This window comes from Falco punctatus, assembly GCF_963210335.1.
Source record: "Falco punctatus genome assembly, chromosome: 13".
NCBI classification, from domain to species: domain Eukaryota; kingdom Metazoa; phylum Chordata; class Aves; order Falconiformes; family Falconidae; genus Falco; species Falco punctatus.
This window is the reverse complement of record NC_137593.1, coordinates 16,314,066-16,334,121: the sequence shown is the minus strand read 5'-3', so window position 1 is coordinate 16,334,121 and position 20,056 is coordinate 16,314,066. Positions and strand designations below refer to the sequence as shown.

Below are 20,056 nucleotides of genomic sequence, written 5' to 3'. Positions count from 1 at the left end.
TTGACATTCAGTCTTTTTTGTGAATGTATAAAGCACATTTAACCTAGTTTTGAAAATACCTTGTGCGGCTTGCTTTGACTGCAAATGATTTGTTTCTTCTCAAAAGTAAAACACACTGAGATGTACCTTTATGTGCGTTCTGCTGCAAAGCTCACTTAGTTTAATGGCTTTAGCATTTACTGCTCCTGGAAGCAGGTCACATAGAGCCTGCTCTCTGCCCTTAAAATAAAGAAGACTGTACGTAACGGTCAAAATTCTGTATCTAAATGCTAAACTGCATGCAGTTAGATCAAACCACCATGTCCAATATAATTTTGGTTTATATAAAAATGAGTACTCTAGAACTCTATACTATTTTATAAGATTAATATATTACAATGATAATATTACCATTTGGAGTCCTTAGATTAACTTTTTGGGCCTTAACGTTAACATTTTACAGTCACGGTGGACATGACTGTTGAGATATCCAGTCCTCATGTTCACTTGATGTTCTTCCAAGTATCACTTAAAAAGGACACAGATACTATCAGAAAGTAAATACAGGAGCAAGTAGTTAATTTTGGGTTTTAATCTAGAACATACATTTTCAGAACCAATTATATCATTTAGCGGAGCCATTGGTTTTCAGTTTAAATGTGTTGATTAAATAAGCATAAGTTTAGATATCAGCCAGTAGAGCAGAGCTGGGGCACAGCAGTTTCAATTTCCTATTATAGCAAAAAAGGTTTCAGACAAAAGAAATTTGCAGCTGTTTGCAAGGATATAAAAAATTATTTTGGATTTATTGTAAACCTTTGCTCTAGACAGTATAAACCTTTGGCAAGAAATACTTACTGGTTTGAAAGAAAGCTGCCATAGGTTTAGCTTAATGGTTAGATTCTTTCCTAGTTTAGCCCTTTCAATGTCTCTCACTCTGTGGGAAGTTTTGAAATCCCAGAGCAAACAACAGTCATTTAAAAAAATATTATGATCCCTGGAATTACATCACAGTAAAAATGAGGACTCCTATCCACTACCACGGATTTCAAGTCAGGCGTTTATACACAAATCATAATTTTTTCACACTTATGTCAATTTCTAAATCGGATTCCTTTTTTTAAGGGACTGATTAGAGTTGTGTCACATGGCTTCAATAAACTTCTGAAACCTGAACCAGCCAGTAAGTTTTTTACTGAATATCAAATCAGAAAATTTCTCCCACAAACTTCTGCTTCAATGTAATATCAAATGATGCCACATTTATTAGGTACCGGTATGATCATGGTAGCCACAAACACTCTTTTGTCCTGCTCTTTAACACCATGTCTGGTCCAACCCAGGCCAGCACTGACTCCTGTCCTGTGTTAGACACACTCCTCCTCCCACTGAGCATTCCATGCACCATGAATTGCACGTTTTGAAAGAGAAGGCTACACTATCTGGAAGCAGCTTACACTACTCCAGCAAATGCTGTAGGATTTTAGAGGAAGTAATATTTGCTGCCTACCAGAAAAAGGATAGTTTAATAAAACGGGTGACATAGTAGCTCTGAAAAACGAAACTGTTCGCAATAAGGATTTCTGTTATCTGCTAAAGAACTGCTCCTGGGACTTCTGCTGGAATTACCACAGACAAACTGAACATAAATGACTACCAAATCCTTAGTTCTTACCTTTTGTTTTCTTCTTCACCCCAGCTTCTGCTTTCTCATTCTCTAGGTGTTACCAAAATCTCGGAATGAAGAACTTATCAACACCAATGTGGTGCAGATAAGCAGACACTTCTTTATTGACGGCTGGGTGCGTGAGTGAGTCCTCTCACGATCAACGCACACCAAGTTTCAAAATCAGACACCATATATAGAACTTATTCATACATATTCATTAAGTATTCATGCATAAACATAATATTTCCTGAAAATCATTAACATATTCTCCTCCCATATCCGATTCTGCGCAGTAAAGGTTAGAAAGGTCCAGAAATGGGTCTGGGGTACGTTTTGGGTAGGTGGTATATGAGTCAGTGGTCGTGATCTCCCCCTGTCGGAATTACCTTTTACTAAAGTTCACGGTTTCTTGGCAGTTCCAGTCGACCCTCCCCAGTTCCCATTAATCCTATATTCTGACATTTCAATACACTTTCTACATACAGAAGTCTAGTCAAATACAAAGAAACCTTTCAAACCCTAAATTTATTACCTAAGTTTTAAACAATGATTCTAGCCCATTCTTCTGGCCTTGGTACGGGACTGTACAAAGGATTTCATAACAGCTTTTACTGTGCAACTGTAAGTTTCATTAAAATATATTTCTTATCCCTCTATATTTCTATTAAAAATGATTTTATAAAATCAAATTAAGTCAATCAATCTTATTAGCAAATCTGTAACATAGGTATGGTGTTCCACCTTCACTCGTTGTTCCTCCATGTCTTTAAAATTCTTCTTTCATTTTATTTATTTAGAGAAGCTATCATCAAAAAGCTATAAAAAACCCACAAAACAAACAGCCTATTATCTTCTAATTATTGAAGTTTTAGTCTTTTTCAAATGTCTTTTAATACCTCAAAACAATAACATGCTGTAGTTATTAGTAGTTGTCCATTACTTAATAAAGACAAAGTCTACCTCAGTTGTCGCTCTTCACATCCTCCCTAGGTCTCGCTTTTCTCTCTAGAGCCAGACATGCTCACTGAGCAATTTGCTCAGGAGAAGAGAAATAATCACTAAGCAGATATTATAGTGATTGGGAAACTACGGGTATTTTTTACTAATTTATTTCGTTAGCTGGCATGGGCATCTCAATACATGTTTCATCTTGTTATATTCTATGGTCAGACTTCAAAAAGTTCGATCTGGCCATTAACTGTTTAAGCTTGTTTAATTCAAAAATATCCTTTTTCTGGGTCCAGTTAGTCTGGAAATTTTCTTCCCAAGGTTTATTTAAGAACACTGGCTTAAAGATACTATGGGCTGTAAGCTTCCCAGGCAGTAAGGCAGCAAAGCAGTCTGTATTTACCAGTCTACAGAACCATGCACCAGCAGAAGAAATGTGCTGGTGTCTGCAGGGACTTAAATAATTCTGGGTTCGTTTGTCTCGATCCTTTGCTCTGGGCATTACAGAACTTTGGCAATAAATAATTCTTGGTTTGGAGAAAGCTGTTTTTAAATCACTTTCATTAATGTTATCATATGCTTGTAACAGAAAACTCTTAAATTTAATAGGAAAACCTGAACTAGTTCATTTATTAAGAGGAGGACTACAGGGCAGCCTGTCTGCTACTGGTAGAACCCCACGATTCCACCCCAAGCTGGCCAAAATTAGGTAAACCTTCCTCCACTTGCTCAAGCAGCCCACCCTGGCAAAGCAACCTGCAGCTCATTGATTTCACAGCACATACTGACAATGATGAGTAATGTATGAAGGTTCCTGAATAAACTGGTCAGGAAAAACTGAGCATTCTTTAGTATTACAATAGCAGTGGCTTACTAATAGCATTAACAAAACCATGAGATGTATTTTTGCACGTCATGTGTTTCTTAATGGGCCTTATTACTCGGCTTTGTGTCTCAGCTGGGTTCTTTTTCAAACAGAATAGCTCATAGATCACAACGCCATGTGTTTGGTTAACAGAATATTTCTAATGATCTTGTGAAATAGCCCTCCCAGTCTTTGGAAATGTAGCTGTCTACGGGGCTCCTGTTAGGGAACAAGCTTGCTTTGCACGTCTTGTATTTCACGCTACAGAACATAACAAGCCAGGGCTGCTTCTGATTGATGCAGAATGAATAAACTGAGCCCAGGCGTACATGTGATTTCATAGCAAAGCTCATGAGGGACAAAGCAGAGCAGACATCTGTGGTTTCTGACCCTGTCAGGGTGATTTATTTCCCTGAGAGCTAATGAACGAGAGATAATGAAGTCCAATTAGATAGCAAATCCACATCCCTGACCCTCCATTACACGGGTAACAGGAAAATTGGTTTGTTAGCAGTAGTGTTACTCATACTAAATCTTTACCAACTACACTGGTGTAGAACACTCTTAAAACAACATTCTCACAAAAGATCTAATAATGTCACCATTATTAGACTATTTCCCTTGTGAAAGTTATCACTTTCACAGAATTTCAGCCCACCCAAAGGCAGCGTGCCTGATCACAGCAGTGCTGAGACCAGCAGCCAAGGCTGCTGAAGCCCAGGGAAATGCCCAGCATATGCCTCCCCACTTCTTCACTTACATATTAAAGTCACAATTATTTTTGTTACTTGAAAAAGGCAGAGAAGGCATTATTCAAAGAAAGCCTAGATTTATACAATGGCTCTTATAATACCTGTGGCTGGCTGTGTCTACTAGTAACAAATCAAAGGGCTTTGGCAGAGTGGGCTGCTTTGAAGTGTTATCATCCTGAATGGAGACAGCAATGATCCCAGCCCTCTGACTTTGAGATTAATTTCACCAAAGACTTTGTTTTTTCAGAAAATTTCATAAAAGTTCCAGCAAAACCTTCCCCAGACCATTAATTCTTATGCCCCTTAAGGGAAAAATGAAAGGGTAGGGTGGTTTTTTTCATTAAACAGTCCTTGCGCACCATTAAACCCCGTCTCATCTGGAAGGCTCTGTAACACACGTGCTAATAACACACAAACTTGCAAAATGTGTTAAGAGTTAGGCAAGGGGTATGAGTACAGCCAATAAATACTGATGTTTCAAAACATAAAGTGAATGATGAATTGGGTGATGAAGTGTTAGGCTCTGTCCACTTGATATTATTTTGCCTATCATTTCCCCTTTTTCTGCAGCAAACTCTCACCCCTTCCTATTACAGTTCATTGCAGTCCATTATAGTGCCCTAGCATTGTAGTCCATCATGGCATTGCTTTGAATTTCTTTAAGTCAGTCTCTCTGATTGTTGACAAGTCTTTTACAAACTATAGAAAATCCTGAGCTTTATATTGCAGAGTATCTTAGAAACTGAATTCAGTAAAAGGAGCAAATAAGTGACACAGAGGAAGCTTTGATGCATTGCACAGCTCTCATGGTACTGTTTACAGCTTAGACTGTTTGTCTAATATTTGTTCTTAAATAATTTTTTTTAAATTTTATTTTTAATTATAAAAACTTTTTTTTTTTAGAGATTAGACAAAGGTGACCTCCTGTAGGCTTACAAAGTGTGATTAAAATAAATTAAAATTAAGTTCTAATTTTCTCCCAAAAGTTTAACTCTCAAAGTTAGAACCATTTAATCAGGTATGACTTGTTATTTCTTGTGAACAATCCTCAGATGGTTAAATGGGCCACAAGAATCTAAACAGAATTTTTTGACACATAATATTGAAGTAGATATACATGTCTTCTGGAGATTCCCTTTGTAACAGGAGTTCACATTCAAGGTCAACTTACTGCTTCTGTTACAGAGAAATACCACAGCTAACACTATGTTTTAAGGTCAAAGGGCTCCAGGTGACAGTATAAATTGCTTTGGGAAAAACCATGGCCATGCAATAGAAGGCAGTCAGTCTCCCATCACTTTAAAGTCTAAATAGACTAGACAAACCAAGAAGGGGGAGGAAAAAGGCTCCTCCAGAAATGTGCCCGTGAGAGATGAAAATTTCCGCTGTCACCTAATTGAACAGTGGCAAATTAGGAAAAGAAAGTCTACAAGAAATCTTGGTTATTTCAGTTTTATAATAATAATAATAAAAAAAAAACCACCAAAGTTCTCATCTGTCTAAAAAGTGCTGCTAAACTGATCATATGTTAAAAGAACTGCAACTAGTTTGCAGATGAACAGACAATTCCCCAGTTTGAAAGGTTTTATTTTGGTGCTCCCTGCCTCCCCATTTTGGATTTGACATAGTCCAATGCATAATGAACCCTTGGAGATCCTAAAATCATAGAATTATTTATGTTAGAAAAGACCTTTCAGATCATCAAGTCCAACCATTAACCCAGGGCTGCCAAGTCCATCACTAAACCATGTCCCTAAGCACCACATCTACACATTTTTTAAACACCTCCAGGGACTGTGATTCCACCACCCCCCTAGGCACCCTGTTCCAGTGCTCCAGCACCCTTCCAGTGAAGAAATTGTTCCTAATACCCAATCTAAACCTCCCCTGGCACAACTTGAGGCTGTTTCATCTTGTCCTGTGACTTGTTACTGGGGAGAAGAGACCAACCCCCGCCTCGCTACACCTGTCAGGAAGTTGTAAGGAGCAATAATGTCCCCCCTGAGCCCCCTCCTCTCCACACTAAACCCCCCCAGTTCCCTCAGCCGCTCCCCATCAGACTTGTGCTCCAGCCCCTTCCCCAGCCCCGCTGCCCGTCTCTGGACACGCTCCAGCCCCTCTACGTCCCTCCTGCAGCGAGGGGCCCAGAACTGAACCCAGGATTCGAGGGGCAGCCTCACCAGTGCCCAGTGCAGGGGGACAGTCCCTGCCCTGGTCCCGCTGGCCACACTGTTTCGGATACAAGCCAGGATGCTGTTGGCCTTCTTGGCCACCTGGGCACACTGCTGGCTCATGCCCAGCCAGCTGTCACCCAGCACCCCGGGCCCGTTCCCACCAGGCACTTCCCAGCCGCTCTGCCCCAGCCTGTAGCGCTGTGTGGGGCTGGTGTGACCCCAGCGCAGGACCCGGCACGGAGCCTTGTTGGACCTCATACAGTTGGCCTTGGCCCATGGATCCAGCCTGCCCAGATCCCTCTGCAGAGCCTGCCTGCCCCCAAGCAGATCTACACTCCTGCCCAGCTTGGTGTTGTCTGCAAACTTACTGAGGGTGCACTCGATCCTCTAGTCCAGATCGTTGATACTAAACACAATTGGCCCCAGTACTGAGCCCTGGGGACACCACTTGTGACCAGTCACCAGCTGGACAGATGAAACACCCTGGCCCCTCTTCTCCTAAAGGGCCACTGGGCACAGAGGAAACAGTTGTCAATATTGATCAGCTACTTCCCGCGCATGGGTGCAGTATCGCTGACAAGTGTAATAGTGCACACTATTTTTCTGAAGTGATAAAATATCAGCACGGTAGCTTGTGAGTCATAGTAACTCCATGGCAGGGTAGCAGATGGTGAGCTGAGCAAGACAGTGTGCCAAGTCTCATATGTTTTGAAATAAATGAGAAACATAATCTCTATAAGGAAAACAGAGCCACAGTATTTTCCTTTGAAGGCAAATCCTGATCTTTCTATATGACAGCATGTTGACTGAAAGAAAGGAGAAGAAGAAAATCATTTTAAGGCGTTACATAGTCACTGCATCACTCAGAGCCACTCCATGGGCTACCACTCCACCATAATCTCTGCTTGCCAAGTCATGTCTTCCCCAGCATTACTCCTTGCAATCCTATTCATACAATGCTGACAGTGTTTAAAGGTTATTGCTGATTATACCATTCCAAACCCTACTTTTTCAAGTACTGCAAAAAAAATACTGTTGGTGCTATACGTGTGTAAACATGAGAAGGGACTACAATCAACTTGAAGTCTAATAAAAATATACTTAATTTCAAAAATATGCTTTTTTGCCTTTTGAGACACTAATATGAAAAGCTGTTAACATTCAATTCATATGCCAACTGTTTAGACCAATGAAGTATTTTAAAGCAAAATGTCTCGCCAACTGCTTTAAAACAAACACTGCAAATATATTTAACTAGCTAGGCATTCATCTTCCCTTACTTCAGTGCCTAAACAACTTGCTTAAAAAAGAAGCAAATATCAAAACAAAGACATAATAGGGAAGTAGCAGCTTTCTAAATGGGGCACCACAGTAGGTACATCCACACCGATGTAGGATCTAATGCAGCAAGATCTCTAAGGAGTATATTTAATCTTGAATGCCAAATAAACATTTTTTTCCTAGTGTAATGTACAGAGACAAAGATAGAGAGCATACTCTCATTTGGTTGTTACTATTGTTTTCTTGTTTTCTTATAATCAAAGAATGGTTTGGTTTGGGGTGGCAGTGACCTTAAAGATCATCTAGTTCCAATCCCCTGCCATGGTTGTTCCAACCCATCCTTCCACTAGACCAGGATACGGCTGGCTTTCTGGGTTGCAAGTGCACACTGCCAGCTCATGTTGAGCTTTTCATCCTCCAGCACCCCCCAGTTCTCTTCCTCAGGGCTGCTCCTCTGCCCAACCTGTATTTGTGCTTGGGATTGCCCCAGCCTGTGGGCAGGACTTTGCATTTGGCCTTATTGACTTCATAAGGTTCCACATGCCCAGCTCTCAAGCCTGTCAAGGTCCCTCTGGATAGATTTTGATCTGCGATGTGTTTGCTAAATCATTCAGTCAGTCCAATCTCCTTGTCAGTTTACTTCAGTGACAGCTCAGAGTACTCTAAGATTATAAAGTTCCCAAAACATGAGAAAAGAACTACTCCACATAGCTCAGCACTGGTCTGAAATGTTTCAGACCTGAACGGAGTGGCGAGACAAACAAATCTCACAGGATTTTGAGAATAATACATTTTTAGCAATTTCAGTGATGTTACACTTCAGACAAATTCAGTCTGCTTATGTAAGCAGCTCAACAAACACAGTGAGAAAGACCAAGTCTCTTCACAGTGTTTTAATGGATACATATTCCACTGAAGACCAGCATGATAAGCATTAACTAGGGGAAACAGAAGAAGCAGGAAAGCTTTCTAAGAAAGAAGAGGTCACCTCTTAAGGAAATGGAAAACAAGTTGGAAAAGGAGGTAAGAGCTATGACAAAGAAGAATTACTGACCTTTGGCAGAAAGGTTATTTTTAAAATCTATTTGGTAGCAATCTAAACTAAAGCCGGCTCCTTTAGGCTCATTGTGAAATGTTTGCAGTTCTGGGCTAGCTAAGCCTGGAAGGCGCTATTGTATATATCTGAGTGGCGACTTTACTAGTGCAGGGAGTAAGTCAAAACAAAATCAAATGAAAGGTAAGCAATGTAGATATTCTGCTGGGTTTTATAATGTTGCTGTGTAGGTTCAAAAATTACATCAGAATTAAAATATCACAAACTAATAATACTGTGCTATCTACCTGCAAATCATTGCAAAACTCAGCATTTTCCAATCAATTAATGGACTATTTATTGCTGCTACTAGCATTTTGTACTTCCAGGTACCTAAAACGGCTACAAGGGCATTTCCTAAAGAGGGTATAAAACTGTCACCAAACCACACCAAAGGTAGGTTGCCCAGAGAATTTCATGCCAAAAGACTCAACTTACTTTCTCTTTGTCCTCCAGCACCTCTTTGTATAGCACATGCGGGTTGAACATTTACTTTTTGCATCAAACCTAATTGCTTCTTTTAACCGTAAAGTTGTCTCTCTTGACAGAGTTTCCCTTCAGAGCATTGCACCGTGGTATTTGGCCAGACCACACCAAGCCTGCAAACGTGCACTGTATCCTCAGGCATCCGAATCTGGGCCAGGCAGGGATTCACCGGGAGGATTATCAGCTCTGCAGCTCCATGTTTGCATCCCCTGTGTCACACACACACATTTTGTCATGTAGAGAAATGAGCATCCAGGGGGGTGCTAGTGCCAGGCTCCCCTTGGTTTCATTTGAATGAGAGCATGTGTGTGTGTCTCTCTCTCTGTCATTAGTCACTCATGGACTACCAGAAGGGCCTCCATCTCAACAGGGCAGGCTTATGCCTCTTCCACACTGAACAAGTCTTTTTGCTTGTATCTTACAGTCCTTGGCAATTCTTGCTCCAGTGAGATGTAATATTTATCCCGGGAAACCTTCCAAAGAGCTGGTTGTTTGAGCTGCTCGGAAATGTCCTTCAGACCGATCTGCTGCCCTGATTTTAATCACTGCATCTGCTTCATATGTCATATACCACTGTTCTTTTTATAGTTTCATCTGTTTTTCTATAAGCCTACAGCTTCTACTGGTCTCCTGACCCAACAATCTCCATGATCCAAGCTTTCTTCTTAAGGATCTCTCTTCATGATGAATCAGAAACTGCTGCAGCTATTGGACCTATGTAACCTGTACAGAAATCACCTGGCTGCAGGTTTTGCTCTTTCTGGACTCCACCTTTGCATCAGACATCAATGTCACAAAGATACTTACTTGCTTCACAACTAAATTTTTATCCTGGCTTAATCACAGTCTGCTCCTAGACCTGTTTTTTGAACAATGAGTTCCCCTTTGCCTTGGTACTCTGAGTCATTAAACTTACTATTAAGCCAATCTGTCTCTAAGTCCCTAGGCCTGACTGAGTTCAAACCCGTTGCTTTGACTGTACCTGAATGAAGAATTCATGCTATTTTCTTCCAATGCCTGAATCACCACCCGATGGGTGTGTGTGACCCAGCCAGGCTGCCAGCACAGGCCAGTGGCACTTGGTAATCCCAGCATGCAGTGAATGCTTTCCAGGCTTCTTCAAAGCATTTATAAAGTTTCAAAATCCATCATCACCTCTGTCCCTGAATCTCTAAAAGATGGGCAATCTCTATGAAGTCTTTGAGGTGCCGTGACTGAGTGCGTCTGACAACCTAAAACCTGTCACAAGAAATTCACGGTTCTGTAAAGGATTTTCTCCCCACTCTCTCTGCAGTGCTGAAGAGGCATTAAGTGAAGCCCAACTGTTATGTAAAAAGTCCTCATGTTATATATAATCAGTGTACGCATGAGCAGGCGATATGCTAGTTAATATTTCTGCTTGGTACCTGTAGTCATACGTGATTAACCTTTCATAACTTTCAGAGCAGCAACACTATGTGATAATGCCAAAACAGAGAAGGGCTAGGAGGGGATAAAGTTATTTGTGTAAACAGCTGATGCACTGGCTCCGGAGTCCAGGGTGCTCAGTGGTGCAGAAAAAATGCGTGTTGAAGAACAGGTCAGCAGACTGGAGGTGAACAACGAAGTAAGAAGGAAAAGAACTTAGCAGACCAGACTCCAAATAACAAAAACTGAATAGAAATCCTGAAGTAAAACTGTAGAAGACCCATAAGTTAAAAAGCTGACAGTGAAATGGATGGTCTTGGCTGGTCGTTACTGTATGGACCAGAAAAAGTTACTAATGTGATATTAAGTAAAAGGGTAGGTGAGTCCTTATATCTTTAGTATAAGTACGACAATATTTCTGTACTATATTTTGCATGAAACAGAAAGTGCAACAAGTTCTCTGTGATGCCAATAAAGTTAATAGTCATCAGTCTATAGTCTGCTGAGCATAGATTCAGATGTATTTAAATTGCTTACTCAGGCTCACAGAAAGTGGATGTCAGCACTGGGACAGAAGCCCAGCAGTTAAAAACAGATTAATATTCAGAGGCCTCAGACAAGATGAGCGTAGCATTGCTTCAGGTATAATGTAAGAAATAACACAATGGTGGGACATGGGCCATGGAATCAGAAGGGAAAAGTCTTTCTAAGGACACAGCAACAAAAGCAAATCACAGCCTTCTGTCTTAAGAAGAATTTCACAGATTTCACGTATTACTCCTTCTGTACCTCTGCTACATATTTTGTTCGATGCCTGGAGCTAAATCTCAGTTGTTGACTTTCCTACTGGCCTGTTCTTGCAAACCTTGTTTTTAAAGATTTTTTTTTTAATTATTATTTTGTTTTATTTTAGTATCTACCACAGCAGATCATCAGAGCCATAGTCAACAAATTTGTTAAGGAGACTGTCAGGTGTGTTTGTGAATACTTCAAGAAAATACATCAACATATACGTAAAATTATTTCTTTGACTGCCATACATTTTAGCAAGAAGAGGGCAGTCAGCTCAAGTCCAGTAGGAAAAGCATAAGTTTTCACAACTCTGACATTTTTCTAAAGAGATACTTTTCTAAGGAGTTATTTTAGCAACTGCTGGTACCAAAGGGAAGGTCCAGCTTTTGAATGAGTGTCTTTGTCAACTAGCTAGAGGACACTGGTAAGCCCAGCATAGTTCTGAGAGGTCATGCAAGGATAAGACTCACGTCCTTAGCCAACATCCAGAAACTGTAAGCAAATACTGGAGAGAGTAAACAGTATTTTCTGTGAAAGGAGGCTAATTTTGGTGGCTCTGTTTACAGCTGTCTCAATTCTTGGTGAATTCACAAACCTCAAACCTCACCTCTCTGTTCGTCTTCAGGCTTTTGCAGGTATAAAAATGAGCAATACCTTTGCAGCTGACAGGAATTTGGCATGAGTCATGTGGCATCTAAATGTTGAATCCATTTTGTTGGGCATGAAATTTTTACTATGATTAATTTTTTAAAATAACAATTAATTTTTATGCCCAGTATTAGTCACATGGGGAAAACCTATTTCCTGTTAGTTTTTATATGTATAATCTAGACAGGCTATTTTTTAGCAAGTGGACTACATTTTTTAGAAAATTTAATCAATGAGTACACAAACAAAATTGACATAACATCAGCTTATATAACATAGCTTGCACCTTGCCATTTCTATTATAAATGTGATGTTAACAATTCTTTTCATCTTTTGCAAAAGACTTTAGAAAACACTTGCAAAAATATTAATTAGAAATTTAACTCCTTAATGGACTGAGAGGACAGCTATTACTTGTTTACAAGAGCTTTAAATCTGTATTCTGAAAGCTCTACTGTTTAATATGTTTTGCTTTATTCTGATAAGCAAAAGTTTTAAACACTCTTGTCCATCAACAAGATTAGAAAATTAAGATTGCTCTTATTCTCTTCTGTTTATACTCAATGTCAATGAAGTGGTACCCACCAATTGCACATAAAAAGCTTTTAGCTCTGATGTGCCTTTTCTAAAGCTACGTGCTCCTGTTGATAGCCTATTTATTTTCATTTTTAAAACGAAGGATATATTGAGGTCTTCTATATAAAAAGTGCAGATTTTAGACAGGTGCAGAATGATAGTTCTGCTGCACTTATGAGTCCTGTTTAAATTAGATCCCAGGTAAAAAGAGACAGGCTGGTAAAGAAAGTTTTCAAGTTTCAATGAACAAAGACCTAATGAATAAAGTAAAGTGAAGTAAAGTGAAGTTTGCCAAAATTCAAGTTGGGTTCAAATTTGCAAAATTCAATGTAAAACATGCATTCATTCTAAAAGGATCGTTAGCCAAATAAGCAGAAAAAAATAAGGCCGGGGGGGGGGGGGGGGGGGGAGGAATGAAGCAGAACTGTTATACAGTAAGGATGGTATAAAGTTTAAAGAATTTTAAGCCCCAAACTGAAGTGTAATATGCCTACATCAAATAAAGTTGGTAAAGTAGAATATGGGGATAAAACTATGTTTGACTAATGAACTGTGAGTATAGTAATTAAAATTACCACATCCAAGGTTCATCCGAGGCTGAAATATATGTGTTCACAAAAGGAATCTCTATCTAAAATCCTAAAAGAACTGGCACAGGGTCAAATCTAAGGATGCCTCATGACAGAGGGGAAAAAAAAAAATAGAACTTCCATTTACAAATAATGGAAAAATAATAGTCCCAAGCACTGACTGATATGTCACCATCATTAAGACCAGGACAAGATTTCAACAAAATAATGAAAAGTATTTATAAATAAAAATGAAATTAAAATGCAGCATGCAATTAATAGAGATCAGTTCTTTGCCATTGAACTGATCCTTGAATGAATGTTGAAGATTTTTTTGTGGCTGTGTTTTATTTTTTGAAGATGTAAAGAAGTGAAGAAATATAATAGTGCTAATATGCCTGGACTTAATAAATACATTGGAAATAAATAATTGGGAGGAAACTAGTCGTAGTACCATAAAGAAAGAACTGGTTAGAAGTTTCACCAAAATGAGAAGAATTGGACTGGAAAGATATTAAAACAGAGTGTGCCTTTAGGAGTAGTGATGGGTTCCATCTTGTTCAGTGTCCTGTCAGGGAAGACGCCCTATAAAGCCCTTACTACTGGAGTGTGCTGGTAACGCAGCACTGTGAGACTGGTAGGTACTAAGGAGGACAGGACTATCACTGAGAAGAAATTTAACATGGGAAACTGGATTTGTTAAAACAGAGAAAAGTACAACTGCAAACTGTACTTTTCTGGACAGCACTTTACTGATAAAAAGTCAGAACTTGTGGACATACAGAGTGGGAATGTGAGAAAGCTGCCTTGGGCAGGATGCCCCATTTGAGAAAGCAAGGGGTTTAGTAACAGTAAAAGGGACTAAGACCAAGCTTGGTAAAGACTGAGAGTCTGCGACTGGAGCAGAGGGGACAAAGAATCAAAGACAGGTTTGAACTTTTCCATGGAACAAGTTCTCAAGTGGAAAAATTACTTTAAAAAAAAACTTTAATTGGATTTTTTATAAAGTTTGGTAATATTATTAATGGTAGTAAATAACATAGCTATCTGCTTTAGAAGGATCCAGGACGTGGGTTTCCTATATGAACAGCTAAAACCTCAATATGTTAAATAAGACCAAGATGTCACACAGAATACAGTAGCTATAAAGTCACAACAACATAAAATCACAGTACCATAATGAATGCAGGATTAAAATTTTCACCTTTAAAAACGTGAAATCAGGGAACACTCACCTTTTTGGGGAAAAGCTCTGCAACTGCCATGTCATATCCCCTGTTGTTTGCAGCTATGATGTTTACATGAGAATGGGGCAGCCTTGGTTTCCCGTCTGTATTCTGTGGGAGTCTCGGGGATGCTGAGAACACGTGTGGAACCCAGGAGCATCTCAGCCAGGAGGCTGAACCATTAGTGTCTATCTGTTCTCATATTCTGCCATCGTCCTGCTGCATCTTCACTATAATTAGAAGAGAGAAGTAAAAAAATGGGACCACTAAGCTACACAGACCTTAAGAGGGCATGGACACCATTTAGCTATCAATGAATGCATCAATTCTAGATATTTGTAGATGAAATTGTGTGTGCCAGTTTGCGCATATGAGAATAATTTTAGCTTTCTTCATCTTTTATTTGCACGCAATATGTGGGAGATACAGCAATTTATTTCTAAAACCCACAAAACAAGCTTAATTTCCTCCTACTTGCAAAAGGATCTCAGTTCACACACTTCTATGGAAATACAGAGATCAGCTTCTTGCTGAATTCTTAGTGCGCTTCTGCCAACTTCTCAAAATGTTTTCCTTCACCCTATTGCTTGTGAAAAAACTCCAAACCAAATCTCGAGGCAAAACACACTGGAATAGGACAGAGGCTCTAAGCTGCTAGCTGTTAACTTGTGACATTGTGAGCTGATACACACGAGCCTTTTTCCCAGCGGTGTGAAAGCTGGAGATCAGACTACAGGAAGGGATCATCTGGGCCTGTCCAGCAGAAGCCATTTCTTCCCCACTGTGTCTGCCATCATGAATTAAACCATTTTCCATGGACCACAAGACCACCATTCCCAGAAAACCTCTGTCAACATCTGCATAAACTGTAACCACACCTCCTAACTACAGACTCAACAAAAATCACCCCCTGCTCCCTTAGCACCAGCGTAAGAACAAACCATATGATTTGATGCCTTGCATATACAGTTCATGTATGATGGACTCTACTACAGGCCCTGTATCACAACATCTCTCCTACTGGACGTTACTGACAGTGTAGCTGTGCTAGAGCCACATTTCTATGCAATATTTTTTTATGGTCAAATATATGATTACACTTGCATTGAAACCAACCCATTTTTTCAAAATCTCATCTTTGTTGAAGTCACCGTCCCACATAAGGAATCTGCTCTGATCTAGTACAGATGAAAACTTAATACTGAAATACTTGTGGCCACGGGAGAGTGATGAGAACTCCAGCTTATGCTGTTTCCACTGCCTGCCCCTATCATGACTATTTCTTACAACTGCAGAAACAGAAATAAGGGCAGAAAACCTTAAGTTCTGCTGCCCAGACAGAAAAAAAAAAAAAAAGACCAAAAACCAAGATCAACAAAAATCTTTGATGCTAAGTTTGAAATAATCTCCATTTTCTTCACCCCTGAAATAGTGACTTCACTTTTAGTAGCTGCTTCTTCCTACGTTTTGTTTACCAGCTGCAGATAGTGAGTTATAGCAAAATAAAACCAGAGCTGTCTTCCCACTTCCAGCCCATATTCCTGCACGCTTCTTCATATGGTTTTATTTTTAAACATTTTCCCATAAAGATGTAACTTACTTTAGGGCTTACTTCAAGGAAGTTCCCGACAAGTTCCCATATGTGATTGCTTAACCCAGAACAGCTGATCTTTGTAAATCAGCAACAGACCCAGCAGCAATATCTGACTGTACTAGGTTGATGGGGTTTGCCTATTTGTAGTGCAGTCAGTTCACTAATGAGGAGCTGGCAAGAGGCACAATGCCCCCTGGACCTCATTAAACAGGCTTATTTTGTCCAGCTGAAACATTACCTCAGGACTTGCGCACAGCAGCTGGAGCAGCTCTGCTGCAGAAGCGGGGTCCAGTCTCACCGGCGGAGGTGGTGTGTTCCCGAAGAGTTTTAAGTCAGGTTTCCTCGCTGTCACTGTCTCTCTAGGCAGAAGGATACAACTACACTTTAATGAAAGTGGATTTAATGCAGAGACTTGTTGATATTCACACTGATGAGGCTCAATCCCATCCCAGGGACCACTCTCCGGTCACTGCCCCCAGCGTAACGACGTCTCCCCACACTGACAGTCTCCTGGCACGTGCTGGCCCTCCTGAGGCTGCTCTGCTCTTATCTGCAGAGCCCAGCAGTTTTACACTTATTTCACAAATTGCACAGACATCTTCCCAGCGTAAGGGAAACTGCACAGGCAGCAGAGCACCCCAGAGCCAGCCCGCGCCACACTCTGCTCCTGGGCATGGCAGCCTGGGGCTGCAGGAGAGAAAGCCACAGGCACGTTAATGCTTTTCTAATCAAAACTCATTTCTCAGTTCCCTCAGATATGGGGGAAGCCTGCAGTGAACTGCAGTCATTAGTACTTCCTAACCTGCTCTCATCTTCCTCAGCTGTCACGTCCAGGTTTGCTATTTCTAGCTCAGACATGCTGGCAAAAGAGATGCTTATGGAGTGAAGCTCAAGCGCCAAATCCAAAGGTCCCTTGAGGCTGCAGATTATTTTGCTTGGAGGCTCATCTTCACTCTGGCTAAGCAGAAGAGTAAAAAACACAACAAATTTGATCAGTCGTTTTTCAGCCTATGAGTGTGCAACTTCTACCACCATAAAAACCAGAACACAAGGCTCTGGTTGTGTAAAAACCTCAAAATTGCTTTAGAAGGGAAAGAGCTACCTGCAGGAGCACTTCAGCTGTGACAGCAGTGCTTCGAGACAGGTAGAGGAGAAATACTGCAGACCCCTTGTCCCGTGCTGGAGCCTGATGTGCAGTGCCTGCCGACCCTGCGCTGCTAGTGGCAGCTGCAGGAGGCTCATGCAAGCACGGTGGGAGCCTCAGGCTGGTCAGGGGAGTCCCTGGTGAGGTTTGGACTCTTCCCATGTGGGTCAACCTCTAGGGCCGACCCAGGACTGTCAGCAGAAGTGGCCTTCTCCAGCCAGATTTTTGCTTTTACGTCAATGGCTATTGAATGGCACCCAAAGCTGCAGAAGCATTTGGGAAACGGGAAAAAGAATTAGGATCATAACTGCAGATTTTCATTAGCAAAGATTAAAAGCTACTTTAAGTGAGCCTAACTAGAGGCTTTACTTACTAATATAGCATTATACGTTCCCAAGTCCCTGTAAGTACAGCTAGAGGTGCAGTGTCAGCGGCTTTGCCTGCACGACTGCCACTGGTGTCTGGAGACCACCCATGTCTTTCAGTTACTGCAGTGGGAGGCTGTGGCAGGCTGCTGCAGGTGGAGCACTAAAACGGCCTGCGGCTTAGCCACCACCGCAGAGGCACTATTTATATAGAGAGATATATGAGAAATGCTTTTCTAAATTAGTAATGACTTTATTAAACTACATAGGAATATTCTAGCCATGGACATCAAACAAAAAATGAGAGCACGCTACTTTTGTTCTTCTGTGTCTATGCAGAAATATGTTTGATAAGGCTGGTAGCAGCCAGTTTGCCGAGACATCCATTAGAGATGCTGAAGCTCAGAGTTACAGTGAAGCATTTGTTCATAACAGCACTCCCAGCTATCCCGGCCCTTCGGGAAGTTTCTATTTCCTGCTGGCCCAGTGGGCCGCAGTACTGCCTTGCTGTTGTCACGCCTCAGGCTTTGCTGCCACCTCCATCTAAGCCTTTATTTGCTTGATTGAAGCATGGCATACTGAGAAGCAGTTGCAAAATCTCAGTCTTTGTGGGGCGCCTAATTTGACAAAGTTCACAGCTCTGCTACAGTTCTGGTTTATCACAATAAAGTAACTGCTTTAGTGTACACAGAGGGTGTTTCTTTTTCCTTTCAGTCTCCCGTGCTTCTGATTTACTGTGGTTCCATTACGTGTCCCCTAGGAACTGCTCTCACCACATTTTCAGCACACATGGCTTGCGGCAGATTGCCATTTAGAAGGTAAGCAGTTATTCCTGTTTCAAGATTTGCCATTCAGCATCTCTATATAGAAAGCTCACATTAACGAAGAAGAAAGCTGAGCACACACAGCTCCCCAAACACAGTCCAGAAGTCAGACTGCACAGCTAAGCAGAGAGCCCTGCCTTCAAAGGCTGTACCAGCTGAGAGCCTTCAGCAGCATTTTCCCTGGTTCTCCCTGCCAGGAGAGACAGCACTCCAGTGTGGCAGTCCAGCATCTGCTCAGAACAGGCAGAGAAAGACTGGTTCTGTTTACATTGCTTAACTTGTGATGGGGTCCGGATGTGTTTTCTGTTCCTCCTATATACAGTTCATGTCTTAAATACACAGACAAGTCATAACTGACAGTACTTCAATTCACCTGCCTATTATGGATTCAGCATTTATAGATTTTATTTAAAATGCAATTTTATTCCAAAGCCTTTTGATTGAGGAATCATTTTTAAAAAAAAAAATAAATACAAGACTATCACATCTCTAGTGCTTAATGTCTCTGCTTAGCCTAAGATAGTTTTCATCCCAACTCATTCAGTTCATTACTGGGCAGAAGCTGAGACTGACTTGCTTTCACTGGTTTAAATGTCTGTTTGATGAGAGACTGCTTAGAATAATACGATCACTGAAACATTTAGCTTGGAAAAGACCTTTCAGATCATCAAGTCCAACCATTAACCCAGGGCTGCCAAGTCCATCACTAAACCATGTCCCTAAGCACCACATCTACACATTATTTAAATACCTCCAGGGACGGTGATTCCACCACCCCCCTGGGCACCCTGTTCCAGTGCTCCAGCACCCTTCCAGTGAAGAAATTGTTCCTAATATCCAATCTAAACCTCCCCTGGCACAACTTGAGGCTGTTTCACCTTGTCCTGTCATTTGTTACCTGGGAGAAGAGACTGACCCCCACCTGCCCAGAACCTCCTTTCAGGTAGATGTAGGAAGCAGTAAGGTCCCCCCTGAGACCTTTTTCTGTGTCAGTAAAGGTCATTAGAATCTATTCCGCCTAAAGTTTAGTCTCTAACAAATAACTTTTACACATGCCCTCTACAATATTTCTTCTAAGATCAGCAAAATTCAAGACTCTTACCTGTCTTGAGTGGCATGCATCTGAGGATCAGCTACACCCTGACAGCTGAAGGTGTATTAATAACGAGTTGCAAAAATGAACCTGTAGGATTAAACCACACAGGACTGAATGCAGGGAACTGAGAGAGATTTTGCAGATTTCCTCTCACCATGAGATCCTGAACCCCCAGGAAGCTTCTCAGCCTGCTTGGCTTTAAGTTGAAGGGAAAAAATTCCATGAGTTTTCCTGAAGTAAAATTATGCTGGTTTACTTCTGACAGGCTCTGTGGAAAACAGGACAGTAACAGTAATTTAAATAATTACTTTAAAATATGTATGCATGAGAAATATCTTTCTAAAATGAGTTCTCCCAATAGGACAGTGGCTTCAGATTGAACTGTTTAACAGCTTAGTTCTGGATGGGACCTGGTGCTACCAGTGCAAACTGTTTACACTTCAGTTACAGTCACTAAGTCCCAGTGGAAATATTTACTCCTAACTACATCCCTCAAGCAGGGAAAAAAAGGCAAAAATTTGGGGTTTTATTATTTAACTGCTGAATTATTTATCTTCCATTTTCTATT

General features: G+C 40.9%; 1 protein-coding gene across 2 annotated transcripts; it reads right to left on the bottom strand.

Annotated features, from left to right (window-relative positions):
• Positions 1 to 1,746: 1,746 nt before the first annotated feature.
• LOC308072909 (uncharacterized protein) lies at positions 1,747 to 19,628 on the bottom strand. Of its 2 annotated transcripts, XM_080410490.1 has the most exons (4): positions 19,495 to 19,628; positions 16,862 to 17,017; positions 16,298 to 16,418; positions 1,747 to 14,695 (listed from the first exon to the last, which is right to left on the bottom strand). In XM_080410490.1, exons 1-4 carry the CDS (start codon positions 19,512 to 19,514, stop codon positions 14,693 to 14,695), a joined length of 300 nt encoding a protein of 99 aa, XP_080266616.1. In that variant the 5' UTR covers positions 19,515 to 19,628; the 3' UTR covers positions 1,747 to 14,692. The 2 variants fall into 2 exon arrangements, with proteins under 2 accessions (XP_080266616.1, XP_080266615.1); XM_080410489.1 differs by having other exon boundaries at positions 1,747 to 16,418.
• Positions 19,629 to 20,056: the final 428 nt, after the last annotated feature.

Bases quoted from the DNA above. Each gene is read 5' to 3' on its own strand.
- LOC308072909 (XM_080410489.1), bottom strand. From the start codon at position 19,514: ATGCATGCCACTCAAGACAG. The intron at 17,018-19,494 runs GTAAGAGTCTTG...TCTTCTGCTTAG, and splicing joins ATGCATGCCACTCAAGACAG to CCAGAGTGAAGATGAGCCTC. The intron at 16,419-16,861 runs GTTAGGAAGTAC...CCTTCTGCCTAG, and splicing joins GCTGAGGAAGATGAGAGCAG to AGAGACAGTGACAGCGAGGA.